This window comes from Arachis hypogaea, chromosome 19 (genome assembly GCF_003086295.3).
Source record: "Arachis hypogaea cultivar Tifrunner chromosome 19, arahy.Tifrunner.gnm2.J5K5, whole genome shotgun sequence".
NCBI classification, from domain to species: domain Eukaryota; kingdom Viridiplantae; phylum Streptophyta; class Magnoliopsida; order Fabales; family Fabaceae; genus Arachis; species Arachis hypogaea.
The window spans coordinates 60,898,263-60,919,867 of record NC_092054.1 but is presented as its reverse complement, the minus strand read 5'-3'; the positions used below and the strand labels follow the sequence as shown (position 1 = coordinate 60,919,867).

At 36.8% G+C, this 21,605-nt stretch overlaps 1 protein-coding gene and 1 non-coding gene across 2 annotated transcripts; one reads left to right on the top strand and one right to left on the bottom strand.

The window, feature by feature from the left end:
* Positions 1-14,947: 14,947 nt before the first annotated feature.
* On the top strand, positions 14,948-15,316 carry LOC112778395 (uncharacterized). The gene has a single exon (XM_025822714.1). The coding sequence runs from the start codon at positions 14,948-14,950 to the stop codon at positions 15,314-15,316; it is 369 nt and encodes a 122-aa protein (XP_025678499.1).
* Positions 15,317-21,265: 5,949 nt separating this feature from the next.
* LOC112781720 (small nucleolar RNA R71) lies at positions 21,266-21,373 on the bottom strand. Its single transcript, XR_003192479.1, has one exon. It is a non-coding gene; the product is annotated as a small nucleolar RNA R71 (small nucleolar RNA).
* Positions 21,374-21,605: the final 232 nt, after the last annotated feature.

The window sequence follows — 21,605 nt, the reverse complement described above, 5'->3', positions numbered from 1 at the left end:
GGAGCTCTGCTGTTCCTCATGAATTAATGCAAAGTACTATTGTTTTTCTATTCAACTCAAGCCTATTTCTTCTCTAAGATATTCATTCGCACACAAGAACATGATGAATGTGATGATTATGTGACGCTCATCACTATTCTCACTTATGAACGCGTGCCTGACAAACACGTCCCTTCTACATGAAAGCAAGCTTGAATGCATATCTCTTAGCCTCCTGATTTATGATCAGAGTATTTGTGGTATAGGCTAGAATTATTGGCGGCCATTCTTGAGATCCGGAAAGTCTAAACCTTGTCTGTGGTATTCCAAGTAGGATCTGGGAAGGGATGGCTGTGACGAGATTTAAACTCGCGAGTGTTGGGCGTAGTGACAGACGCAAAAGGATCACTGGATCCCATTCCAACATGATCGAGAACCGACAGATGATTAGCCATGCGGTGACAGCGCATTTGGACCATTCTCACTAAGAGGACGGGATGTAGCCATTGACAACGATGATGCCCAACATACAGCTTGCCATGGAAAGGAGTATGAATGATTGGATGAAGACAGTAGGAAAGTAGAGGTTCAGAAGGAACAAAAGCATCTCCATACGTTTATCTGAATTCTCACCAATGAATTGCATAAGTATCTCTATCCCATTTTATATTTTAACTATATTCTAACTATCATTTCACCATAACCATTTGTATCTGCCTGACTGATATTTGCAAGATGACCATAGCTTGCTTCAAGCCGACAATCTCCGTGGGATCGACCCTTACTCACGTAAGGTTTATTACTTGGACGACTCAGTGCACTTGCTGGTTAATTGTATCAGAATTGTGAAAAAGAATTAAGATTCAGAACGTGCATACTGAGTTTTTGGTGCCGTTACCAAGGAATGAACAATCACGATTTCGTGCAACAAGTTTTAGGCGCTGTTGCCGGGGATCGTTCGCGTTTGGACAACTGACGGTTCATCTTGTTGCTCAGATTAGGTAATTTTATTTTAATTTTATGTTTTTGTTTTATTCTTTTTATTTTTGAAAAATTTTCAAAAAAATATAAATTATTCTATGGCTTCAGAATTTTTAAGAATGAATTCTAGAGTTTCATGATGATCTGTTGAAGTCTGGCTGGCTGTGAAGCCATGTCTAATCTTTTGGACCGAGGTTTCAACTCATCATCACAAGAGCTTTTTTTTATTCTCATCAATTCAGCTGTTGTATGCATGATTTGTATCTTAAAGCTTGGCTGGCCATTGGCCATGTCTAGCGTTTTGGACCGGAGCTTTCACTGAAAGCTTGGCTGGCTAGTAAGCCATGTCTAATTCCTGGACCGGAGTTTTAGACTAACATTGCATGATTCTTGGAATTCTTATTAAAAAATTTGAAATTCTTATTTTTCTTTTTCCAAATAATTTTGAAAAATACAAAAAAATTTATAATAAAATCATAAAAAAACCAAAAATTTGATGTTTCTTGTTTGAGTCTAGTGTCAATTTTTAAGTTTGGTGTCAATTGCATTCTTTTATTTTTCTAAAAAAAATTTCGAAAAAATTCATGCATGGTGTTCTTCATGATCTTTAAGTTGTTCTTGATGAACTTCTTTGTTTGATCTTTGCCTTTTCATGTTTTGTGTCTTTTCTTATTTTTCATATGCATTTTCAATTTGTTAGTGTCTAAACATTAAAAATTTTTAAGTTTGGTGTCTTGCATGTGTGCCTTTTCTAAAAATTTTCAAAAATAAGTTCTTGGTGTTCATCTTGACATTCAAAGTGTTCTTGGTGTTCATCTTGACATTCAAAGTGTTCTTGCATGCATCATGTGTTTTGATCTTGAATTTTTATGTTTTGCATCATTTTTATATTTTTCTCTCTCCTCATTAAAAAATCCAAAAGTAAAAAAAATATCTTTCCTTTATTCTTCTCATAAATTTCAAAAATTTGAATTGATTTAGTTATAAAGTTTTAAAATTTAATTGTTTCTTATGAATCAAGTCAAATTTTCAATTTAAAAATTCTATCTTTTTCAAATCTTTTTCAAAAATCAAGTCTTTTTCATTTTTACTTTATTTTTGAAAACTTTTAAAAAAAATTGATTTTCAAAATCTTTTTCAAATTTTTATTTCATAATTTCAAAATCTTTACTAACAATTAATGTGATTGATTCCAAAATTTTAAAGTTTGTTACTTGCCTATTAAGAAAGGTTCAATCTTTAAATTTTAGAATCATATCTTTTTGTTTCTTGTTAGTCAAGTAATTAACTTTAATTTTGAAAATCAAATCCTTTTAATTTTCTTTTCAAATCTTTTTCAAAAAAAAAAATTTTTTTTCAAAACTTAATTTCAAAATCTTTTCTAACTTCTTATCTTTTCAAATTCGATTTTCAAATATTTTTCAATTAACCACTTGACTTTTTGTTTGTTTTGCTATTTCTTATCTTTTTCAAAACTGCCTAACTAATTTTCTCTCTCTAATTTTTGAAAACTTTTCCCCACTTTTTCAAAATTCCTTTTTAATTAACTATTTGTTTTAAATTCTAATTTAATTTATTTTTCTTTTTAAATTTCAAATTATAACTAATAGTCAAAATAAAAACAATTTTTTTATTTATTTTATTTAATTTTCGAATTCTTCCCCCTCTCATCTCTTTCTATTTATTTAATTATCTACTAACACCCCTCTTCCATTCAAAAATTCGAACCCATTCTTCTCCTCTGTGTTCGAATTCTTATCTTCTCCTTCTTTTATTCTTCTCTTCTTCTACTCACATAAAAGAATCTCTATACTGTGACATAGAGAATTTCTCTTCTTTTCTGTTCTCTTCTTTTTCATATGAGCAGGAACAGGGATAAAGACATTCTTTTTGAAGCTGATCCTGAACCTGAAAGGACCCTTAAGAGGAAACTAAGAGAAGCTAAAGCACAACCCTCTGGAGAGGACCTGATAGAAACTTTCGAAAAAGAAGGAGACATGGCCGAACCTAATAACAATGGTGGAGATGCAAGGAAGATGCTTGGTGACTTTATTGCACCCTCTTCCAACTTCTATGGAAGAAACATCTCACTCCCTCCAATTGGAGCAAACAATTTTGAGCTTAAACCTCAATTAGTTTCTCTGATGCAGCAGAACTACAAGTTTCATGGACTTCCAATGGAAGATCCTCATCAGTTTTTAGTTGAATTCTTGCAAATCTGTGACACTGTCAAGACCAATGGAGTTGATCTTGAGGTCTACAGGCTTATGCTTTTCCCTTTTGCTGTAAGAGATAGAGCTTGAACGTGGTTGGATTCACAACCTAAGGATAGCCTGAACTCTTGGGATAAGCAGGTCAGTGCTTTCTTGGCCAAATTCTTTCCACCTAAAAAGATAAGCAAGCATAGAGTGGAAATCCAAACCTTCAGATAGAAGGAAGGAGAGTCCCTCTATGAAGCTTGGGAAAGATATAAGCAACTGATCAAAAGGTGTCCTACTGACATGCTTCCAGAATGGAGCATCATAAGTATATTCTATGATGGTTTGTCTGAGTTGTCAAAAATGTCATTGGACTATTCTGCAGGAGGATCTCTTCACGTAAAAATCCCTGCAGAAGCTCAGGAACTCATTGAAATGGTTGCAAATAACCAGTTCATGTACACCTCTGAGAGGAATCCTGTGAACAATGGGACGCCTCAGAAGAAGGCAGTTCTTGAAATTGATACTCTGAATGCCATATTGGCTCAGAATAAAATATTGACTCAGCAAGTCAATATGATTTCTCAGAGTCTGAATGGATTCCAAGCTGCATCCAACAGTACTAAAGAGGCATCTTCTGAAGAAGAAGCTTATGATCCTGAGAACCCTGCAATAGCAGAGGTGAATTACATGGGAGAACCCTATGGAAACACCTATAATCCTTCATAGAGAAATCATCCTAATCTCTCATGGAAGGATCAACAGAAGCCTCAACAAGGCTTCAATAATAATGGTGGAAGAAATAGGTTTAGCAATAGGAAGCCTTTTCCATTATCTTCTCAGCAACAGACAGAGAATTCTGAATAGAGCCATTCTGGCCTGGCAACCATAGTCTCTGGTCTATCCAAAACTACACTAAGTTTCATGAATGAAACAAGGTCTCCCATTAGAAATTTGGAGGCACAGGTGGGCCAGCTGAGTAAGAAGATTACTGAAACTCCTCTCAGTACTCTCCCAAGCAATACAGAAGAAAATCCCAAGAGAGAGTGCAAGGCCATAACCTTACTAGGTGTGGCCGAATGCCCAGAGGAGGAGGAGGACGTGAATCCCAGTGAGGAAGACCTCTTGGGACGTCCTCTGGACAGAAAGGAGTTCTCTTTTGAGGAACTAAAGGAATCTGAGGCTCATACAGAGACCCTAGAGATTCCATTGGACCTCCTTCTACCATTAATGAGCTCTGATGAATACTCTTCCTCTGAAGAGGATGAAGACACCATTGCAGAGCAAGTTGCTAAGTATCTAGGAGCAATCATGAAGTTGAATGCAAGTTTATTTGTTAATGAAACTTGGGAGGATGAACCCCCTTGCTCACCAATGAACTGAGTGCACTAATGAGGCAGACATTACCTTTGAAAAAACCGGATCCCGGAAAGTTCTTCATACCTTGTACCATAGGCACCATGACCTTTGAGAAAGCTCTATGTGACCTTGGGTCAGGGATAAACCTCATGCCACTCTCTGTAATGGAGGAATTGGGAATGTTTGAGGTACAAGCTGCAAGAATCTCATTAGAGATGGAAGACAAATCAATGAAACAGGCTTATGGACTAGTAGAGGACGTGTTAGTAAAGGTTGAAGGCCTTTACATCCCTGCTGATTTCATAATCCTAGACACTGGGAAGGATGAGGAAGAATCCATCATCCTTGGCAGACCCTTCCTAACCACAGCAAAAGCTGTGATTGATGTGGACAGAGGAGAGTTGGTCCTTCAGTTGAATGAGGACTACCTTGTATTTAAGACTCAAGGTTCTCCTTCTGTAACCATGGGGAGGAAACATGAGAAGCTCCTCTCAATACAGAGTCAAACAAAACCCCCACATTCAAACTCTAAGTTTGGTGTTGGGAGGCCACAACCAAACTCTAAGTTTGGTATTGAGAGGCCACAACCAAACTCTAAGTTTGGTGTTAAGAGGCCCCAACCTTGCTCTGATTATTTGTGAAGCTCCATGAGAGCTCACTATCAAGCTATTGACATTAAATAAGCGCTTGTTGGGAGGCAACCCAATGTTATTTAATTATATCTATTTATTTTCCATTGCTATTTTATGTTTTCTTTAGGTTGATAATCATGTGAAGTCACAAAAACTACTGAAAAATAAAAAACAGAATAAAAAATAGCATTAAAAATAGCTCACCTTGGAAGAAGAGCTTATTGGCGTTTAAACGCCAGTAAGAAGCATCAAACTGGCGTTTAACGCCAGAAAGAAGCATCAAGCTGGCGTTAAACGCCAGAAACAACCACCAGACTGGCATTTAACGCCAGAACAGAGCGTGGAATTGGCGTTTAATGCCAAGAATGGGAGAAAAGCTGGCGTTAAACGCCAGAAACAAGCAGCAAGCTGGCGTTTAACGCCAGACATGCATTCTAAGGGCGTTTTGCACGCCTACTTGAAGCAGGGATGCTAAGTCCTTGACCCCTCAGGATCTGTGGACCCCATAGGATTCCCACCTACCCCACCTCTTCTTCTCTCCTCTTCACATCTTCTCATAACACTCTTCCCCAAATACCCTTCACCAATCACCTTATTACCTCTTCCCCATAAACCCCACCTACCTCCAAATTTAAATTCCTTTCCCTCCCAAACCCAACCCTAATGGCCGAAACCTAACCTCCCCCCACCCCTATATAAACCCCTTAACACTACTCCATTTTCACACATCACAACCACTACTTCTCCCCCTTGGCCGAATACACTCTCTTACTCCATCTGCTCCATTTTCTTCTTCTTCTTCTACTACTTTCTTTCTTCTTTTGCTCGAGGACGAGCAAAACTTTTAAGTTTGGTGTGGTAAAAGCATTGTTTTTTGTTTTTCCATAACCATCAATGGCACCTAAGGCCAGAGAAACCTCAAGAAAGAGGAAAGGGAAGGCAATTGCTTTCACCTCTGAGTCATGAGAGATGGAGAGATTCATCTCAAAGGTCCATAAAGACCACTTCTATGAAGTTGTGGCAAAGAAGAAGGTGATCCCTGAGGTCCCTTTTAAGCTCAAAAAGAGCGAGTATCCGGAGATCCGACATGAGATTAGAAGAAGAGGATGGGAAGTTCTCTCTAATCCTATTCAACAAAGTCGGAATCTTAATGGTTCAAGAGTTCTATGCAAACGCATGGATCACTAAGAACCATGATCAAAGTATGAACCTAAACCCAAATAACTGGCTTATAATGGTTCGGGGGAAATACTTAGATTTCAGTCCGGAAAATGTAAGGTTGGCGTTCAACTTGCCAATGATGCAAGAAAACGCACACCCCTACACTACAAGGGTCAAGTTTGATCAAAGGTTGGACCAAGTCCTCATGGACATATGTGTGAAAGGAGCTCAATGGAAAGTTGACTCAAGAGGCAAGCCGGTTCAATTAAGAAGGCCGGACCTTAAGCCTGTAGCTAGAGGATGGTTGGAGTTCATCCAACGCTCAATTATTCCTACTAGCAACCGGTCTGAAGTTACTCTAGACTGGGCCATCATGATCCATAGTATCATGATTGGGGAGGAAGTTGAAGTTCATGAGATTATACCTCAAGAACTCTACAAGGTGGCTAACAAGTCCTCCACTTTGGCAAGGTTAGCCTTTCCTCACCTCATTTGCCACCTCTGCAATTTGGCTAGGATTGACATAGAGGGAGACATCCTCATTAATGAGGACAAGCCCATCACCAAGAAAAGGATGGAACACCAAGAGCACTCCATCATTCTCCATGAGATTAGAGAAGATCAAAGAGCTACGAGGGAAGAGCAACAAAGACAAGGAAGAGACATAGAGGAGCTCAAGAACACCATTGGTTCTTCAAGAGGAAGAAGACGCCACCCTCACTAAGGTGGACCCGTTCCTTAATTTTCTTGTTCTTATTTTTCTGTTTTTCAGTTTTGGAGCCTTATGTTTTATTTATGTTTGTGTCTTTACTACATGATCACTAGTATCTAAGTGTCTATGTCTTAAAGCTATGAATGTCCTATGAATCCATCACCTTTCTTAAATGAAAAATGTTTTAATTACAAAAGAACAAGAAGTACATGAATTTTGAATTCATCCTTGAAACTAGTTTAATTATTTTGATTTGGTGGCAATACTTTTTGTTTTCTGAATGAATGCTTGAACAATGCATATGCCTTTTGAATTTGTTGTTTATGAATGTTAAAATTGTTGGCTCTTGAAGAATAATGAAAAAGGAGAAATGTTATTTGATAATCTGAAAAATCATATAATTGATTCTTGAAGCAAGAAAAAGCAGTAAATAACAAGGCTTGCGAAAAAAAATGGCGAAAATAAAAGGAAAAAAAGAAAGAGAAAGAAAAAAAAGAAAAGCAAGCAGAAAAAGCCAATAGCCCTTAAAACCAAAAGGCAAGGGTAATAAAAAGGATCCAAGGATTTGAGCATCAGTGGATAGGAGGGCCCAAAGGAATAAAATCCTGGCCTAAGTGGCTAAACCAAGCTGTCCCTAACCATGTGCTTGTGGGGTAAAGGTGTCAAGTGAAAAGCTTGAGACTGTGCGGTTAAAGTTGAGGTCCAAAGCAAAAATAGAGTGTGCTTAAGAACCCTAGACACCTCTAATTGGGGACTTTAGCAAAGCTGAGTCACAATCTGAAAAGGTTCACCCAATTATGTGTCTGTGGCATTTATGTATCCGGTGGTAATACTGGAAAACAAAGTGCTTAGGGCCACGGCCAAGACTCATAAAGTAGCTGTATTCAAGAATCAACACACTGAACTAGGAGAATCAATAACACTATCTAAATTCTGAGTTCCTATAGATGCCAATCATTCTAAACTTCAAAGGATAAAGTGAGATGCCAAAACTGTTCAGAGGCAAAAAGCTACTAGTCCCGCTCATCTGATTGGAGCTACGTTTCATTGATATTTTGGAATTTATAGTATATTCTCTTCCTTTTATCCTATTTGATTTTCAGTTGCTTGGGGACAAGCAACAATTTAAGTTTGGTGTTGTGATGAGCGGATAATTTATACGCTTTTTGCCATTGTTTTTACATAGTTTTTAGTATAATTTAGTTAGTTTTTACTATATTTTTATTAGTTTTTAAACAAAATTTACATTTATGGACTTTACTATGAGTTTGCGTGTTTTTCTATGATTTCAGGTAATTTCTGGCTGAAATTGAGGGACTTGAACAAAAATCTGATTCAGACGCTGAAGAAGGACTGCAGATGCTGTTGGATTCTGACCTCCCTGCACTCAAAGTGGATTTTATGGAGCTACAGGAACCCAATTGGTGCGCTCTTAATTGCGTTGAAAAGTAGACATCCAGGGCTTTCCAGCAATTTATAATAGTCGATACTTTGCCTGAGTTTAGACGACGCAAACTGGCGTTTAACGACAGCTTTCTGCCCTATTCTGGCGTTAAACGCCAGAAACAAGTTGCAAAGCAGAGTTAAACGCCAGAAACAAGTTACAAACTAGCGTTGAACTCCAAGGAAGGCCTCTACATGTGAAAGCTCAATGCTCAGCCCAAACACACACTAAGTGGGCCCAGAAGTGGATTTCTGCATCATTTACTTAATTCTGTAACCCTAGTAACTAGTTTAGTATAAATAGAACTTTTTACTATTGTACTAGGGGTCTTTTTCCCTATTTTCGAATTCATATGCCATTTGGAGAGGCTGGCCATTCGGCCATGCCTAGACCTTGTTCTTATGTATTTACAACGGTAGAGTTTCTACACACCATAGATTAAGGTGTGGAGCTCTGTTGTTCCTCATGAATTAATGCAAAGTACTATTATTTTTCAATTCAACTCAAGCCTATTTCTTCTCTAAGATATTCATTCGCACACAAGAACATGATGAATTTGATGATTATGTGACACTCATCACTATTCTCACTTATGAAAGCAAGCTTGACTGCATATCTCTTAGCCTCCTGATTTACGATCAGAGTCGTCGTGGTATAGGCTAGAATTATTGGCGGCCATTCTTGAGATCCGGAAAGTCTAAACCTTGTCTGTGGTATTCCAAGTAGGATCTGGGATGGGATGGCTATGACGAGCTTCAAACTCGCGAGTGTTGGGTGTAGTGACAGACACAAAAGGATCACTGGATCCTATTCCAACATGATCGAGAACCGATAGATGATTAGCCATGCGGTGACAGTGCATTTGGACCATTTTCACTGAGAGGATGGGATGTAGCCATTGACAACAGTGATGCCCAACATACAGCTTGCCATGGAAAGGAGTATGATTGATTGGATGATCATTCTCCATGAGATTAGAGAAGATCAAAGAGCTACGAGGGAAGAGCAACAAAGACAAGGAAGAGACATAGAGGAGCTCAAGAACACCATTGGTTCTTCAATAGGAAGAAGACGCCACCCTCACTAAGGTGGACCCGTTCCTTAATCTCCTTGTTCTTATTTTTCTGTTTTTCAGTTTTTGAGCCTTATGTTTTATTTATGTTTGTGTCTTTACTACATGATCACTAGTATCTAAGTGTCTATGTCTTAAAGCTATGAATGTCCTATGAATCCATCACCTTTCTTAAATGAAAAATGTTTTAATTACAAAAGAACAAGAAGTACATGAATTTTGAATTCATCCTTGAAACTAGTTTAATTATTTTGATTTGGTAGCAATACTTTTTGTTTTCTGAATGAATGCTTGAACAGTGCATATGTCTTTTGAATTTGTTGTTTATGAATGTTAAAATTGTTGGCTCTTGAAGAATAATGAAAAAGGAAAAATGTTATTTGATAATCTGAAAAATCATATAATTGATTCTTGAAGCAAGAAAAAGCAGTGAATAACAAGGCTTGCGAAAAAAATTGGCGAAAATAAAAGGAAAAAAAAGAGAGAGAAAGAAAAAAAAGAAAAGCAAGCAGAAAAAGCCAATAGCCCTTAAAACCAAAAGGCAAGGGTAATAAAAAGGATCCAAGGATTTGAGCATCAGTGGATAGGAGGGCCCAAAGGAATAAAATCCTGGCCTAAGCGGCTAAACCAAGCTGTCCCTAACCATGTGCTTGTGGGGTAAAGGTGTCAAGTGAAAAGCTTGAGACTGTGCGGTTAAAGTTGAGGTCCAAAGCAAAAACAGAGTGTGCTTAAGAACCCTGGACACCTCTAATTGGGGACTTTAGCAAAGCTGAGTCACAATCTGAAAAGGTTCACCCAATTATGTGTTTGTGGCATTTATGTATCCGGTGGTAATACTGGAAAATAAAGTGCTTAGGGCCACGGCCAAGACTCATAAAGTAGCTGTATTCAAGAATCAGCACACTGAACTAGGAGAATCAATAACACTATCTAAATTCTGAGTTCCTATAGATGCCAATCATTCTAAACTTCAAAGGATAAAGTGAGATGCCAAAACTGTTTAGAGGCAAAAAGCTACTAGTCCGCTCATCTGATTGGAGCTACGTTTCATTGATATTTTGGAATTTATAGTATATTCTCTTCCTTTTATCCTATTTGATTTTCAGTTGCTTGGGGACAAGCAACAAATTAAGTTTGGTGTTGTGATGAGCGGATAATTTATACGCTTTTTGGCATTGTTTTTACATAGTTTTTAGTATAATTTAGTTAGTTTTTACTATATTTTTATTAGTTTTTAAACAAAATTTACATTTATGGACTTTACTATGAGTTTGCATGTTTTTCTATGATTTCAGGTAATTTTTGGCTGAAATTGAGAGACTTGAGCAAAAATCTGATTCAGAGGCTGAAGAAGGACTGCAGATGCTGTTGGATTCTGACCTCCCTGCACTCAAAGTGGATTTTTTGGAGCTACAGAAACCCAATTGGCACACTCTTAATTGCGTTGGAAAGTAGACATCCAGGGCTTTCTAGCAATATATAATAGTCGATACTTTGCCCGAGTTTAAATGACGCAAACTGGCATTTAACGACATCTTTCTGCCCTATTCTGGCGTTAAACGCCAGAAACAAGTTGCAAAGCAGAGTTAAACGCCAGAAACAAGTTACAAACTGGCGTTTAACTCCAAGGAAGACCTCTACACGTGAAAGCTCAATGCTCAGCCCAAGAACACACTAAGTGGGCCTGGAAGTGGATTTCTGCATCATTTACTTAATTCTGTAACCCTAGTAACTAATTTAGTATAAATAAAACTTTTTACTATTGTACTAGGGGTCTTTTTCCCTATTTTTGAATTCATATGCCATTTGGGGAGGCTGGCCATTCGGCCATGCCTAGACCTTGTTCTTATGTATTTTCAACGGTAGAGTTTCTACACACCATAGATTAAGGTGTGGAGCTCTGCTGTTCCTCATGAATTAATGCAAAGTACTATTATTTTTTAATTCAACTCAAGCCTATTTCTTCTCTAAGATATTTATTCGCACACAAGAACATGATGAATTTGATGATTATGTGACACTCATCACTATTCTCACTTATGAAAGCAAGCTTGAATGCATATCTCTTAGCCTCCTGATTTACGATCAGAGTCGTCGTGGTATAGGCTAGAATTATTGGCGGCCATTCTTGAGATCCAGAAAGTCTAAACCTTGTCTGTGGTATTCCAAGTAGGATCTGGGAAGGGATGGCTATGACGAGCTTCAAACTCGCGAGTGTTGGGTGTAGTGACAGACGCAAAAGGATCACTGGATCCTATTCTAACATGATCGAGAACCGACAGATGATTAGCCATGCGGTGATAGCACATTTGGACCATTTTCACTGAGAGGATGGGATGTAGCCGTTGACAACGGTGATGCCCAACATACAGCTTGCCATGGAAAGGAGTATGAATGATTGGATGATCATTCTCCATGAGATTAGAGAAGATCAAAGAGCTACGAGGGAAGAGCAACAAAGACAAGGAAGAGACATAGAGGAGCTCAAGAACACCATTGGTTCTTCAAGAGGAAGAAGACGCCACCCTCACTAAGGTGGACCCGTTCCTTAATTTCCTTGTTCTTATTTTTCTGTTTTTCAGTTTTTGAGCCTTATGTTTTATTTATGTTTGTGTCTTTACTACATGATCACTAGTATCTAAGTGTCTATGTCTTAAAGCTATGAATGTCCTATGAATCCATCACCTTTCTTAAATGAAAAATGTTTTAATTACAAAAGAACAAGAAGTACATGAATTTTGAATTCATCCTTGAAACTAGTTTAATTATTTTGATTTGGTGGCAATACTTTTTGTTTTCTGAATGAATGCTTGAACAGTGTATATGTCTTTTGAATTTGTTGTTTATGAATGTTAAAATTGTTGGCTCTTGAAGAATAATGAAAAAGGAAAAATGTTATTTGATAATCTGAAAAATCATATAATTGATTCTTGAAGCAAGAAAAAGCAGTGAATAACAAGGCTTGCGAAAAAAATTGGCAAAAATAAAAGGAAAAAAAAGAGAGAGAAAGAAAAAAAAGAAAAGCAAGCAGAAAAAGCCAATAGCCCTTAAAACCAAAAGGCAAGGGTAATAAAAATGATCCAAGGATTTGAGCATTAGTGGATAGGAGGGCCCAAAGGAATAAAATCCTGGCCTAAGCGGCTAAACCAAGCTGTTCCTAACCATGTGCTTGTGGGGTAAAGGTGTCAAGTGAAAAGCTTGAGACTGTGCGGTTAAAGTTGAGGTCCAAAGCAAAAACAGAGTGTGCTTAAGAACCCTGGACACCTCTAATTGGAGACTTTAGCAAAGCTGAGTCACAATCGGAAAAGGTTCACTCAATTATGTGTCTGTGGCATTTATGTATCCGGTGGTAATACTGGAAAACAAAGTGCTTAGGGCCACGGCAAAGACTCATAAAGTAGCTGTATTCAAGAATCAACACACTGAACTAGGAGAATCAGTAACACTATCTAAATTCTGAGTTCCTATAGATGCCAATCATTCTAAACTTCAAAGGATAAAGTGAGATGCCAAAACTGTTCAGAGGCAAAAAGCTACTAGTCCCGCTCATCTGATTGGAGCTAGGTTTCATTGATATTTTGGAATTTATAGTATATTCTCTTCCTTTTATCCTATTTGATTTTCAGTTGCTTGGGGACAAGCAACAATTTAAGTTTGGTGTTGTGATGAGCGGATAATTTATACACTTTTTGGCATTGTTTTTACATAGTTTTTAGTATAATTTAGTTAGTTTTTACTATATTTTTATTAGTTTTTAAACAAAATTTACATTTATGGACTTTACTATGAGTTTGCGTATTTTTCTATGATTTCAGGTAATTTCTGGCTGAAATTGAGGGACTTGAGCAAAAATCTGATTCAGAGGTTGAAGAAGGACTGCAGATGCTGTTGGATTCTGACCTCCCTGCACTCAAAGTAAATTTTCTGGAGCTACAGGAACCCAATTGGCGCGCTCTTAATTGCGTTGGAAAGTAGACATCCAGGGCTTTCCAACAATATATAATAGTCCATACTTTGCCCGAGTTTAGACGACGCAAACTGGCGTTTAACGACAGCTTTCTGCCCTATTCTGGCGTTAAACGCCAGAAACAAGTTACAAACTGGTGTTTAACTCCAAGGAAGACCTCTACACGTGAAAGCTAAATGCTCAGCCCAAACACACACTAAGTGGGCCCGGAAGTGGATTTCTGCATCATTTACTTAATTCTGTAACCCTAGTAACTAGTTTAGTATAAATAGAACTTTTTACTATTGTACTAGGGGTCTTTTTCCCTATTTTCGAATTCATATGCCATTTGGGGAGGCTGGCCATTCGGCCATGCCTAGACCTTGTTCTTATGTATTTACAACGGTAGAGTTTCTACACACCATAGATTAAGGTGTGGAGCTCTGCTGTTCCTCATGAATTAATGCAAAGTACTATTATTTTTCAATTCAACTCAAGCCTATTTCTTCTCTAAGATATTCATTCGCACACAAGAACATGATGAATTTGATGATTATGTGACACTCATCACTATTCTCACTTATGAAAGCAAGCTTGAATGCATATCTCTTAGCCTCCTGATTTACGATCAGAGTCGTCGTGGTATAGGCTAGAATTATTGGCGGCCATTCTTGAGATCCGGAAAGTCTAAACCTTGTCTGTGGTATTCCAAGTAGGATCTGGGAAGGGATGGCTACGACGAGCTTCAAACCCGCGAGTGTTGGGTGTAGTGACAGACGCAAAAGGATCACTGGATCCCATTCCAACATGATCGAGAACCGACAGATGATTAGCCATGCGGTGACAGCGCATTTGGACCATTTTCACTGAGAAGATGGGATGTAGCCATTGACAACGGTGATGCCCAACATACAGCTTGCCATGGAAAGGAGTATGAATGATTGGATGAAGGCAGTAGGAAAGCAGAGGTTCAGAAGGAACAAAAACATCTCCATACGCTTATCTGAAATTCTCACCAATAAATTGCATAAGTATCTCTATCCCATTTTATATTTTAACTATATTTTAACTATCAATTCACCATAACCATTTGAATCCGCCTGACTGAGATTTGCCAGATGACCATAGCTTGCTTCAAGCCGACAATCTCCGTGGGATCGACCCTTACTCACGTAAGGTTTGTTACTTGGACGACCCAGTGCACTTGCTGGTTAGTTGTATCGGAATTATGAAAAAGAATTAAGATTCAGAATGTGCATACTGAGTTTTTGGAGCCGTTAACAAGGAATGAACAATCACGATTTCGTGCACCAATGAGCCCCTTTTGGATTATTTATGGAAAGGCGTGCCACATCGTGGTTGAAATAGAACAAGGCATACTAGGCGGTTAAGCAATGTAACATAGATTTTACAAAAGTGGCATTGCAAGGAAGCTACAATTAGAGGAACTAGAATGCCTTAGGATGGAAGCATATGAAAATGCAAGAATCTACAAGGAGAGAACTAAGGAATTCCATGATCACCCCATTTGTGAGAAAGACATACAAGAAGGCAATGAAGTTCTCCTTTACAATTCAAGACTTCATTTTATGCCGGGCAAGCTTCGTTCAAGATGGGATGGCCTTTTCAAGGTAATAGAAGTGAAGCCCTATGGCATAGTGGAGCTTCTTCATCCTTATAGTGGAGCAACCTTCAAAGTAAATGGGCACCGACCTAAGAAATATCATGGATACAAGTCACCAAAAGAATTGGAAGTATACCTCCTTAAGGATGCACCCAAGGACAACAAGAAGGATGAGATGGATGTCCTTGAGGATGTGCCAAGGAAATGAACATGAGCTAATGACCATCCAACTTAAGAACGTTAAAAAAAGTTCTAGGTGGGAGACACCCCATTGATAAACCACAATTTTATGGTTTATTTTGTATTGAATTTGATGGATTTTATAAACTTTTCCTACATTTATTCAATAAAATAGCATAGTTTTATGAATTATTCCTAAATTGTACTTAAATGTAAAAACATGCTTTTTAGACCCAAAAATTGATAAATTTAATTCACTTTAATTTAATTTGATGCCTTGATATATTTGTTGAGTGATTTCAGGTTTAGAAGGAAAAGATTGGATTGAAGGAGTGAAGAAAAAGCATGCAAAATGGAGAATTCATGAAGAAATGAGGAATTGGAGGAATTCGTTGCGAAGCGTACGCGTGAGAGGGAAACTGACCAGGCCACGCGTAAGCATGACTCACGCGTATACGTGACTCACGTGTACGTATGACAAGCAGCACATGACCAACTTAATAAAACACGTTGGGGGCAATTTTTGCAGCTGCCAAAGTCCAATCTAACTCATTTTTGAAGCTATTAAAGGCCAAATTCAAGAAGGATGAAGGGGAGAGCAATTAGGTGTAGAATATAAAAGCTCTCTCTTCTCTCTAGAATTAGGATAGATTTAGTTAATCCCTTCTTAGATTTAGGTTTAGTTCTTGTTTTATGTTAGTTTTCCTTGCAATTTATTATTCTTACATCTTTGCTTTCCTAGTTTTACTTGTTATTTCCTTAATTTTTTCCTTTATGTTCATGACTCTTGTTGATTTCAATTTCTATTAATGCAATTTATGTTTTTATGTTTCTTATTGTTTAATTGAGATGTTATTGTCATTTACTTGCATTGGGTAGTTGTAGATTTAATATTTCTTGCTATTTTACCATGCTTTCCTTTTATGCCTTCCAAGTGTTTGATAAAATGCTTGGTTGGATTTTAGAGTAGATTTTTGTGTTCTTGGCTTGGGTTGGTAACTTGGGTAAGCTTGAGTTACTAATGTCCAAGTGATTGATAATTTATTTTCATTGACTCTAGTCTCTCACTAAATTAATTAGTGAGTTAGCTAGGACTTATGGATTAGGATTAATTAAGCCCATTTGACTTTCCTCTAACATTGGGGATGACAAAGTGGGATTGATCCTTGTAATTATCATATTGTGGTTGTAACAAGGATAGTGATCCTTAACCATCAACCCTTGCCAAGACCTTTTTACTATTTGAATTTCCTTTCTTTTATTAGTTAATTGTAATTTACTTTCTTGCTATTTACATTTCTTGTCAATTGCTATCTCACCCCCGATTTCCCTCATAGCCAATAATTAAGCACTTGATTGTAATTCCTAGGGAGAACGACCCGGGATTAATACTCTTGGTTATTGTGTTTTGTATTGTGAAATCCTTTTAAACTTTGATTGAGGATTAATTGTCGGTCTGGATCTATACTTGCAACGAAATTCCTTTGAGAAATTCTTAACCGACATTTATCCTCCGTCAAGTTTTTGGCGTTGTTGCCGGGCAATTGCAATGGTGTTATATTATTGGCTATTGTTCATATGTGAATATTGTAATTAGTTTTCTTGCTAGTTTTTACTAGATTTAGGAGTTTTTTTTTCGTTGTTTCTTATTGGTTTTTGTTTTTATTTTCTCATGCTATTATGAATTCTCATCACTTTAGTTATGAGTGTGGTTCTAAATATGTTGTAGGAAATGGGAATTATAATGAGGATATGCATCAAGGATGGAACAATCAAAGGTGGGAGGAGCCTCAAGTTTATGATCAACCCTTTTGGTAACAACCTCCTCCAGTGTATCATGAACAAGAACCATACCATGATGCAATCACCACCACCATATGCCTATGAGCCTTATTCTCAATATATCCCTCAACCACCATACCCACAAGTCCCATTTTATTAAACACTGATGAGCGGATAATTTATACGCTTTTTGGCATTGTTTTACATAATTTTTAGTATGATTTAGTTAGTTTTTAGAATATTTTTATTAATTTTTAAATAAAAATCACATTTCTGGATTTCACTATGAGTTTGTGTTTTTCTGTGATTTCAGGTAATTTCTGGCTGAAATTGAGGAACTTGAGCAAAAATCTGATTCAGAGGCTGAAGAAGGACTGCAGATGCTGTTGGATTCTGACCTTCCTGCACTCGAAATGGATTTTCTGGAGCTACAGAAACCCTAATTGGTGCGATCTCAATTGCGTTGGAAAGTAGACATCCAGGGCTTTCCAGCAATATATAATAGTCCATACTTTTCCCGAGTTTTGACGACGCAAATTGGCGTTCAAACGCCAACTTTCTGTCCTATTCTGGAGTTAAATGCCAGAAACAGGTTGCAAATCAGAGTTAAACGCCAGAAATAGGCTACAACCTGGCGTTTAACTCCAAAAAGAGTATCTACACATAAAAGCTCAATGCTCAGCCCAAGCACACACCAAGTGGGCCCGGAAGTGGATTTATGCATCATTTACTCATCCTATGTAACCCTAGCTACTAGTTTAGTATAAAAACTACTTTTAGTGATTTATTTCACATCTTTTGAATAATTTTATGTTCAGAGATCACGTTTAAGGGGCTGGCCATTCGGCCATCCCTTGACCACTTTCACTTATGTATTTTTCAACGGTGGAGTTTCTACACCCCATAGATTAAGGTGTGGAGCTCTACTGTTCCTTATGAATTAATGCAAAGTACTATTGTTTTTCTATTCAATTCAAGCTTATTCTTATTCCAAGATATTCACTCGTACTTCAACCAGATGAATGTGATGATCCATGACACTCATCATCATTCTCGGCTATGAACGCGTGCTTGACAACCACTTCCGTTCTATCTGCAATAGCTTGAGCGTTTATCTCTTGGGCTCCTGGTTCAGATCAGAGTCTTCGTGGTATAAGATAGAATTATTGGCGGTCATTCTTGAGATCCAGAAAGTCTAAACCCTGTCTGTGGTATTCTGAGTAGGATCCGGGGATGGGATGACTATGACGAGCTTCAAACTCACGAGTGCTGGGCGTAATGACAGACGCAAAAGGATCAACGGATCCTACTCCAACATGAGTGAGAACCGATAGATGATTAGTCGTGCGGTGACAGTGCTATTTGGACCATTTTCACTGAGAGGACGGGAGGTAGCCATTGACGATGGTGATGCCCAACATACAACTTGCCATGGAAAGGAGTATGAATGATTGGATGAAGGCAGTAGAAAAGCAGAGATTCAGAAGGAACAAAGCATCTCCATACACTTATCTGAAATTCTTACCAATGAATTGCATAAGTATTTCTATCTTATTTTATATTTTATTTATATTTTAATTATCAAAATCCCATAACCATTTGAATCCGCCTGACTGAGATTTACAAGATGACCATAGCTTGCTTCAAGCCGACAATCTCTGTGGGATTGACTCTTACTCACGTAAGGTTTATTACTTAGACGACTCAGTGCACTTGCTGGTTAGTTGTGCGAAGTTGTGAAGAAGAATTGAGATTATGATAGTGCATACGAAGTTTTTGGCGCCATTGAGATCAGAATTTCGTGCACCAAGTTTTTGGCACCGTTGCCGGGGATTGTTCGAGTTTGAACAACTGACGGTTCATCTTGTTGCTCAGATTAGGTAATTTTATTTTAATTTTAAGCTTTTGTTTTTATTATTTTTAATTTTGAAAAAAAAATATAAAAAATTTCAAAAAAAAAATTATTCTATGGCTTCAGAATTTTTAAGAATGAATTCTAGAGTTTCATGATTATCTGTTGAAGTCTGGCTGGCTGTGAAGCCATGTCTAATCTTTTGGACCGAGGTTTCAACTCATCATCACAAGAGCTTTTTGATTCTCATCAATTCAGCTGTTGTATGCCTGATTTGTATGCTAAAGCTTGGCTGGCCATTGGCCATGTCTAGTGTTTTGGACCGAAGCTTTCACTGAAAGCTTGGCTGGCTAGTAAGCCATGTCTAATTCCTGGACCGGAGTTTTAGACTAACATTGCATCATTCCTAGAATTCTTATTAGAAATTTTGAATTTCTTTATTTTTCTTTTCCTAATTAATTTTTGAAAATCCAAAAAAATTTAATAAAATCATAAAACAAAAAAAAATTGTGTTTTTGTTTGAGTCAAGTGTCAAATTTTAAGTTTGGTGTCAATTGCATGTTTTAATTTTTCAAAAATTTTTTTTTCAAAAATTCATGCATGGTGGTATTCATGATCTTCAAGTTGTTCTTGATGATCTTCTTTGTTTGATCTTTGCAATTTTATGTTTTGTGTCTTTCCTTATTTTTCATATGCATTTTCAATTTATTAATGTCTCAACATTAAAAATTTCTAAGTTTGGTGTCTTGCATGTCTTTCTTTTCATAAAAATTTTTAAAAATAAGTTCTTGGTGTTCGTCTTGACACTCAAAATGTTCTTGGTATTTATCTTGACATTCAAAGTGTTCTTGCATGCATATTTTTTACTTTGATCTTAAATTTTCATATTTTGTGTCATTTTGATGTTTTTCTCTCTCCTCATAAAAAATTCAAAAATAAAAAAATATCTTTCCCTTATTTACAAATAAATTTCGAAAATTTGGTTTGACTTAGTCAAAAATTTTTAAAATTTAGTTGTTTCTTATAAGTCAAGTCAAATTTTCAATTTAAAAATTCTATCTTTTCAAAACATTTTCAAAAATCAAATCTTTCTCATCTTTTTTTATTAATATTTTCGAAAACTTTCTAAAAAAATATGATTTTCAAAATCTTTACTAACAATTAATGTGATTGATTCAAAGCTTTTAAAGTTTGTTACTTGCCTATTAAGAAAGGTTCAATCTTTAAATTTTAGAATCATATCTTTTAGTTTCTTGTTAGTTAAGTAATCAACTTTAATTTTTCAAAAATCAAATCTTTTTAATTTCCTTTTCAAAACTTAATTTCAAAATCTTTTCTAACTTCTTATCTTTTCAAAATTAATTTTCAAATCTTTTTCAATTAATCTCATCTTTTTGTTTGATTTTTATCTTTTTCAAAACTACCTAACTAATTTTCTCTCTCTAATTTTCGAAAACTCCTCACCTTTTTTTTCAAAATTCTTTTTAATTAATTATTTCAAATTTTAATTTTAATTTTATTTTTCTTTTTAATTTTGGAATTCTAACTAATATTTGAAATAAAAAAAATGTTTTCCTTTTATTTTAAATTAAATTCGAATTCTCTCCCCCTCTCACATCTCCTTCTATTTATTTATCTACTAACACTTCTCTCCCACCCAAAATTTGAACCCCATCTTCTTCTCTGTGTTCGAATTTTTCTCTTCTCCTTCTTATATTCTTCTTTTCTTATACTCACATAAGGAATCTCTATACTGTGACATAGAGGATTCCATATTTTCTTTTCTGTTCTCTTCTTTTTCATATGAGCAGGAACAAGGATAAGAATATTCTTGTTGAAGCTGATCCTGAACCTGAAAGGACTCTGAAGAGGAAGCTAAGGGAAGCTAAAGCACAACTCTGTGGAGAGAACCTAACAGAAATTTTCGAAAAAGAGGAAGACATGGCCGAACCTAATAACAATTGTTGAGATGTAAGGAAGATGCTTGGTGACTTTATTGCACCCTCTTCTAACTTCTATGGAAGAAGCATCTCACTTCCTGCAATTGGAGCAAACAATTTTGAGCTTAAGCCTCAATTGGTTTCTCTAATGCATCAGAATTGTAAGTTTCATGGACTTCCAATGGAAGATCCTGATCAGTTTTTAGCTGAATTCTTGCAAATCTGTGACACTGTCAAGACCAATGGAGTTGATCCCGAGGTCTACAGGCTTATGCTTTTCCCTTTTGCTGTAAGAGACAGAGCTAGAACATGGTTGGATTCACAACCTAAGGATAGCCTAAACTCTTGGGATAAGCTGGTCAGTGCTTTTCTGGCCAAATTCTTTCCACCTCAAAAGATTGGCAAGCTTAGAGTGGAAATCCAAACCTTCAGACAGAAGGAAGGAGAATCCCTCTATGAAGCTTGGGAAAGATATAAGCAACTGATCAAAAGGTGTCCTACTGACATGCTTCCAGAATAGAGCATCATATGTATATTCTATGATGGTCTGTCTGAGTTGTCAAAAATGTCATTGGACCATTCTGCAGGAGGATCTCTTCATCTGAAAACCCCTGAAGAAGCTCAGGAACTCATTGAAATGTTTGCAAATAACCAGTTCATGTGCACCTCTGAGAGGAATCCTGTGAACAATGGGACACCTCAGAAGAAGGGAGTTCTTGAAATTGATACTCTGAATGCCATAT

Excerpts from the sequence above, each read along its gene's own strand:
- LOC112778395 (XM_025822714.1), top strand. The coding sequence starts at position 14,948 with ATGGAAGCATATGAAAATGCAAGAATCTACAAGGAGAGAACTAAGGAA.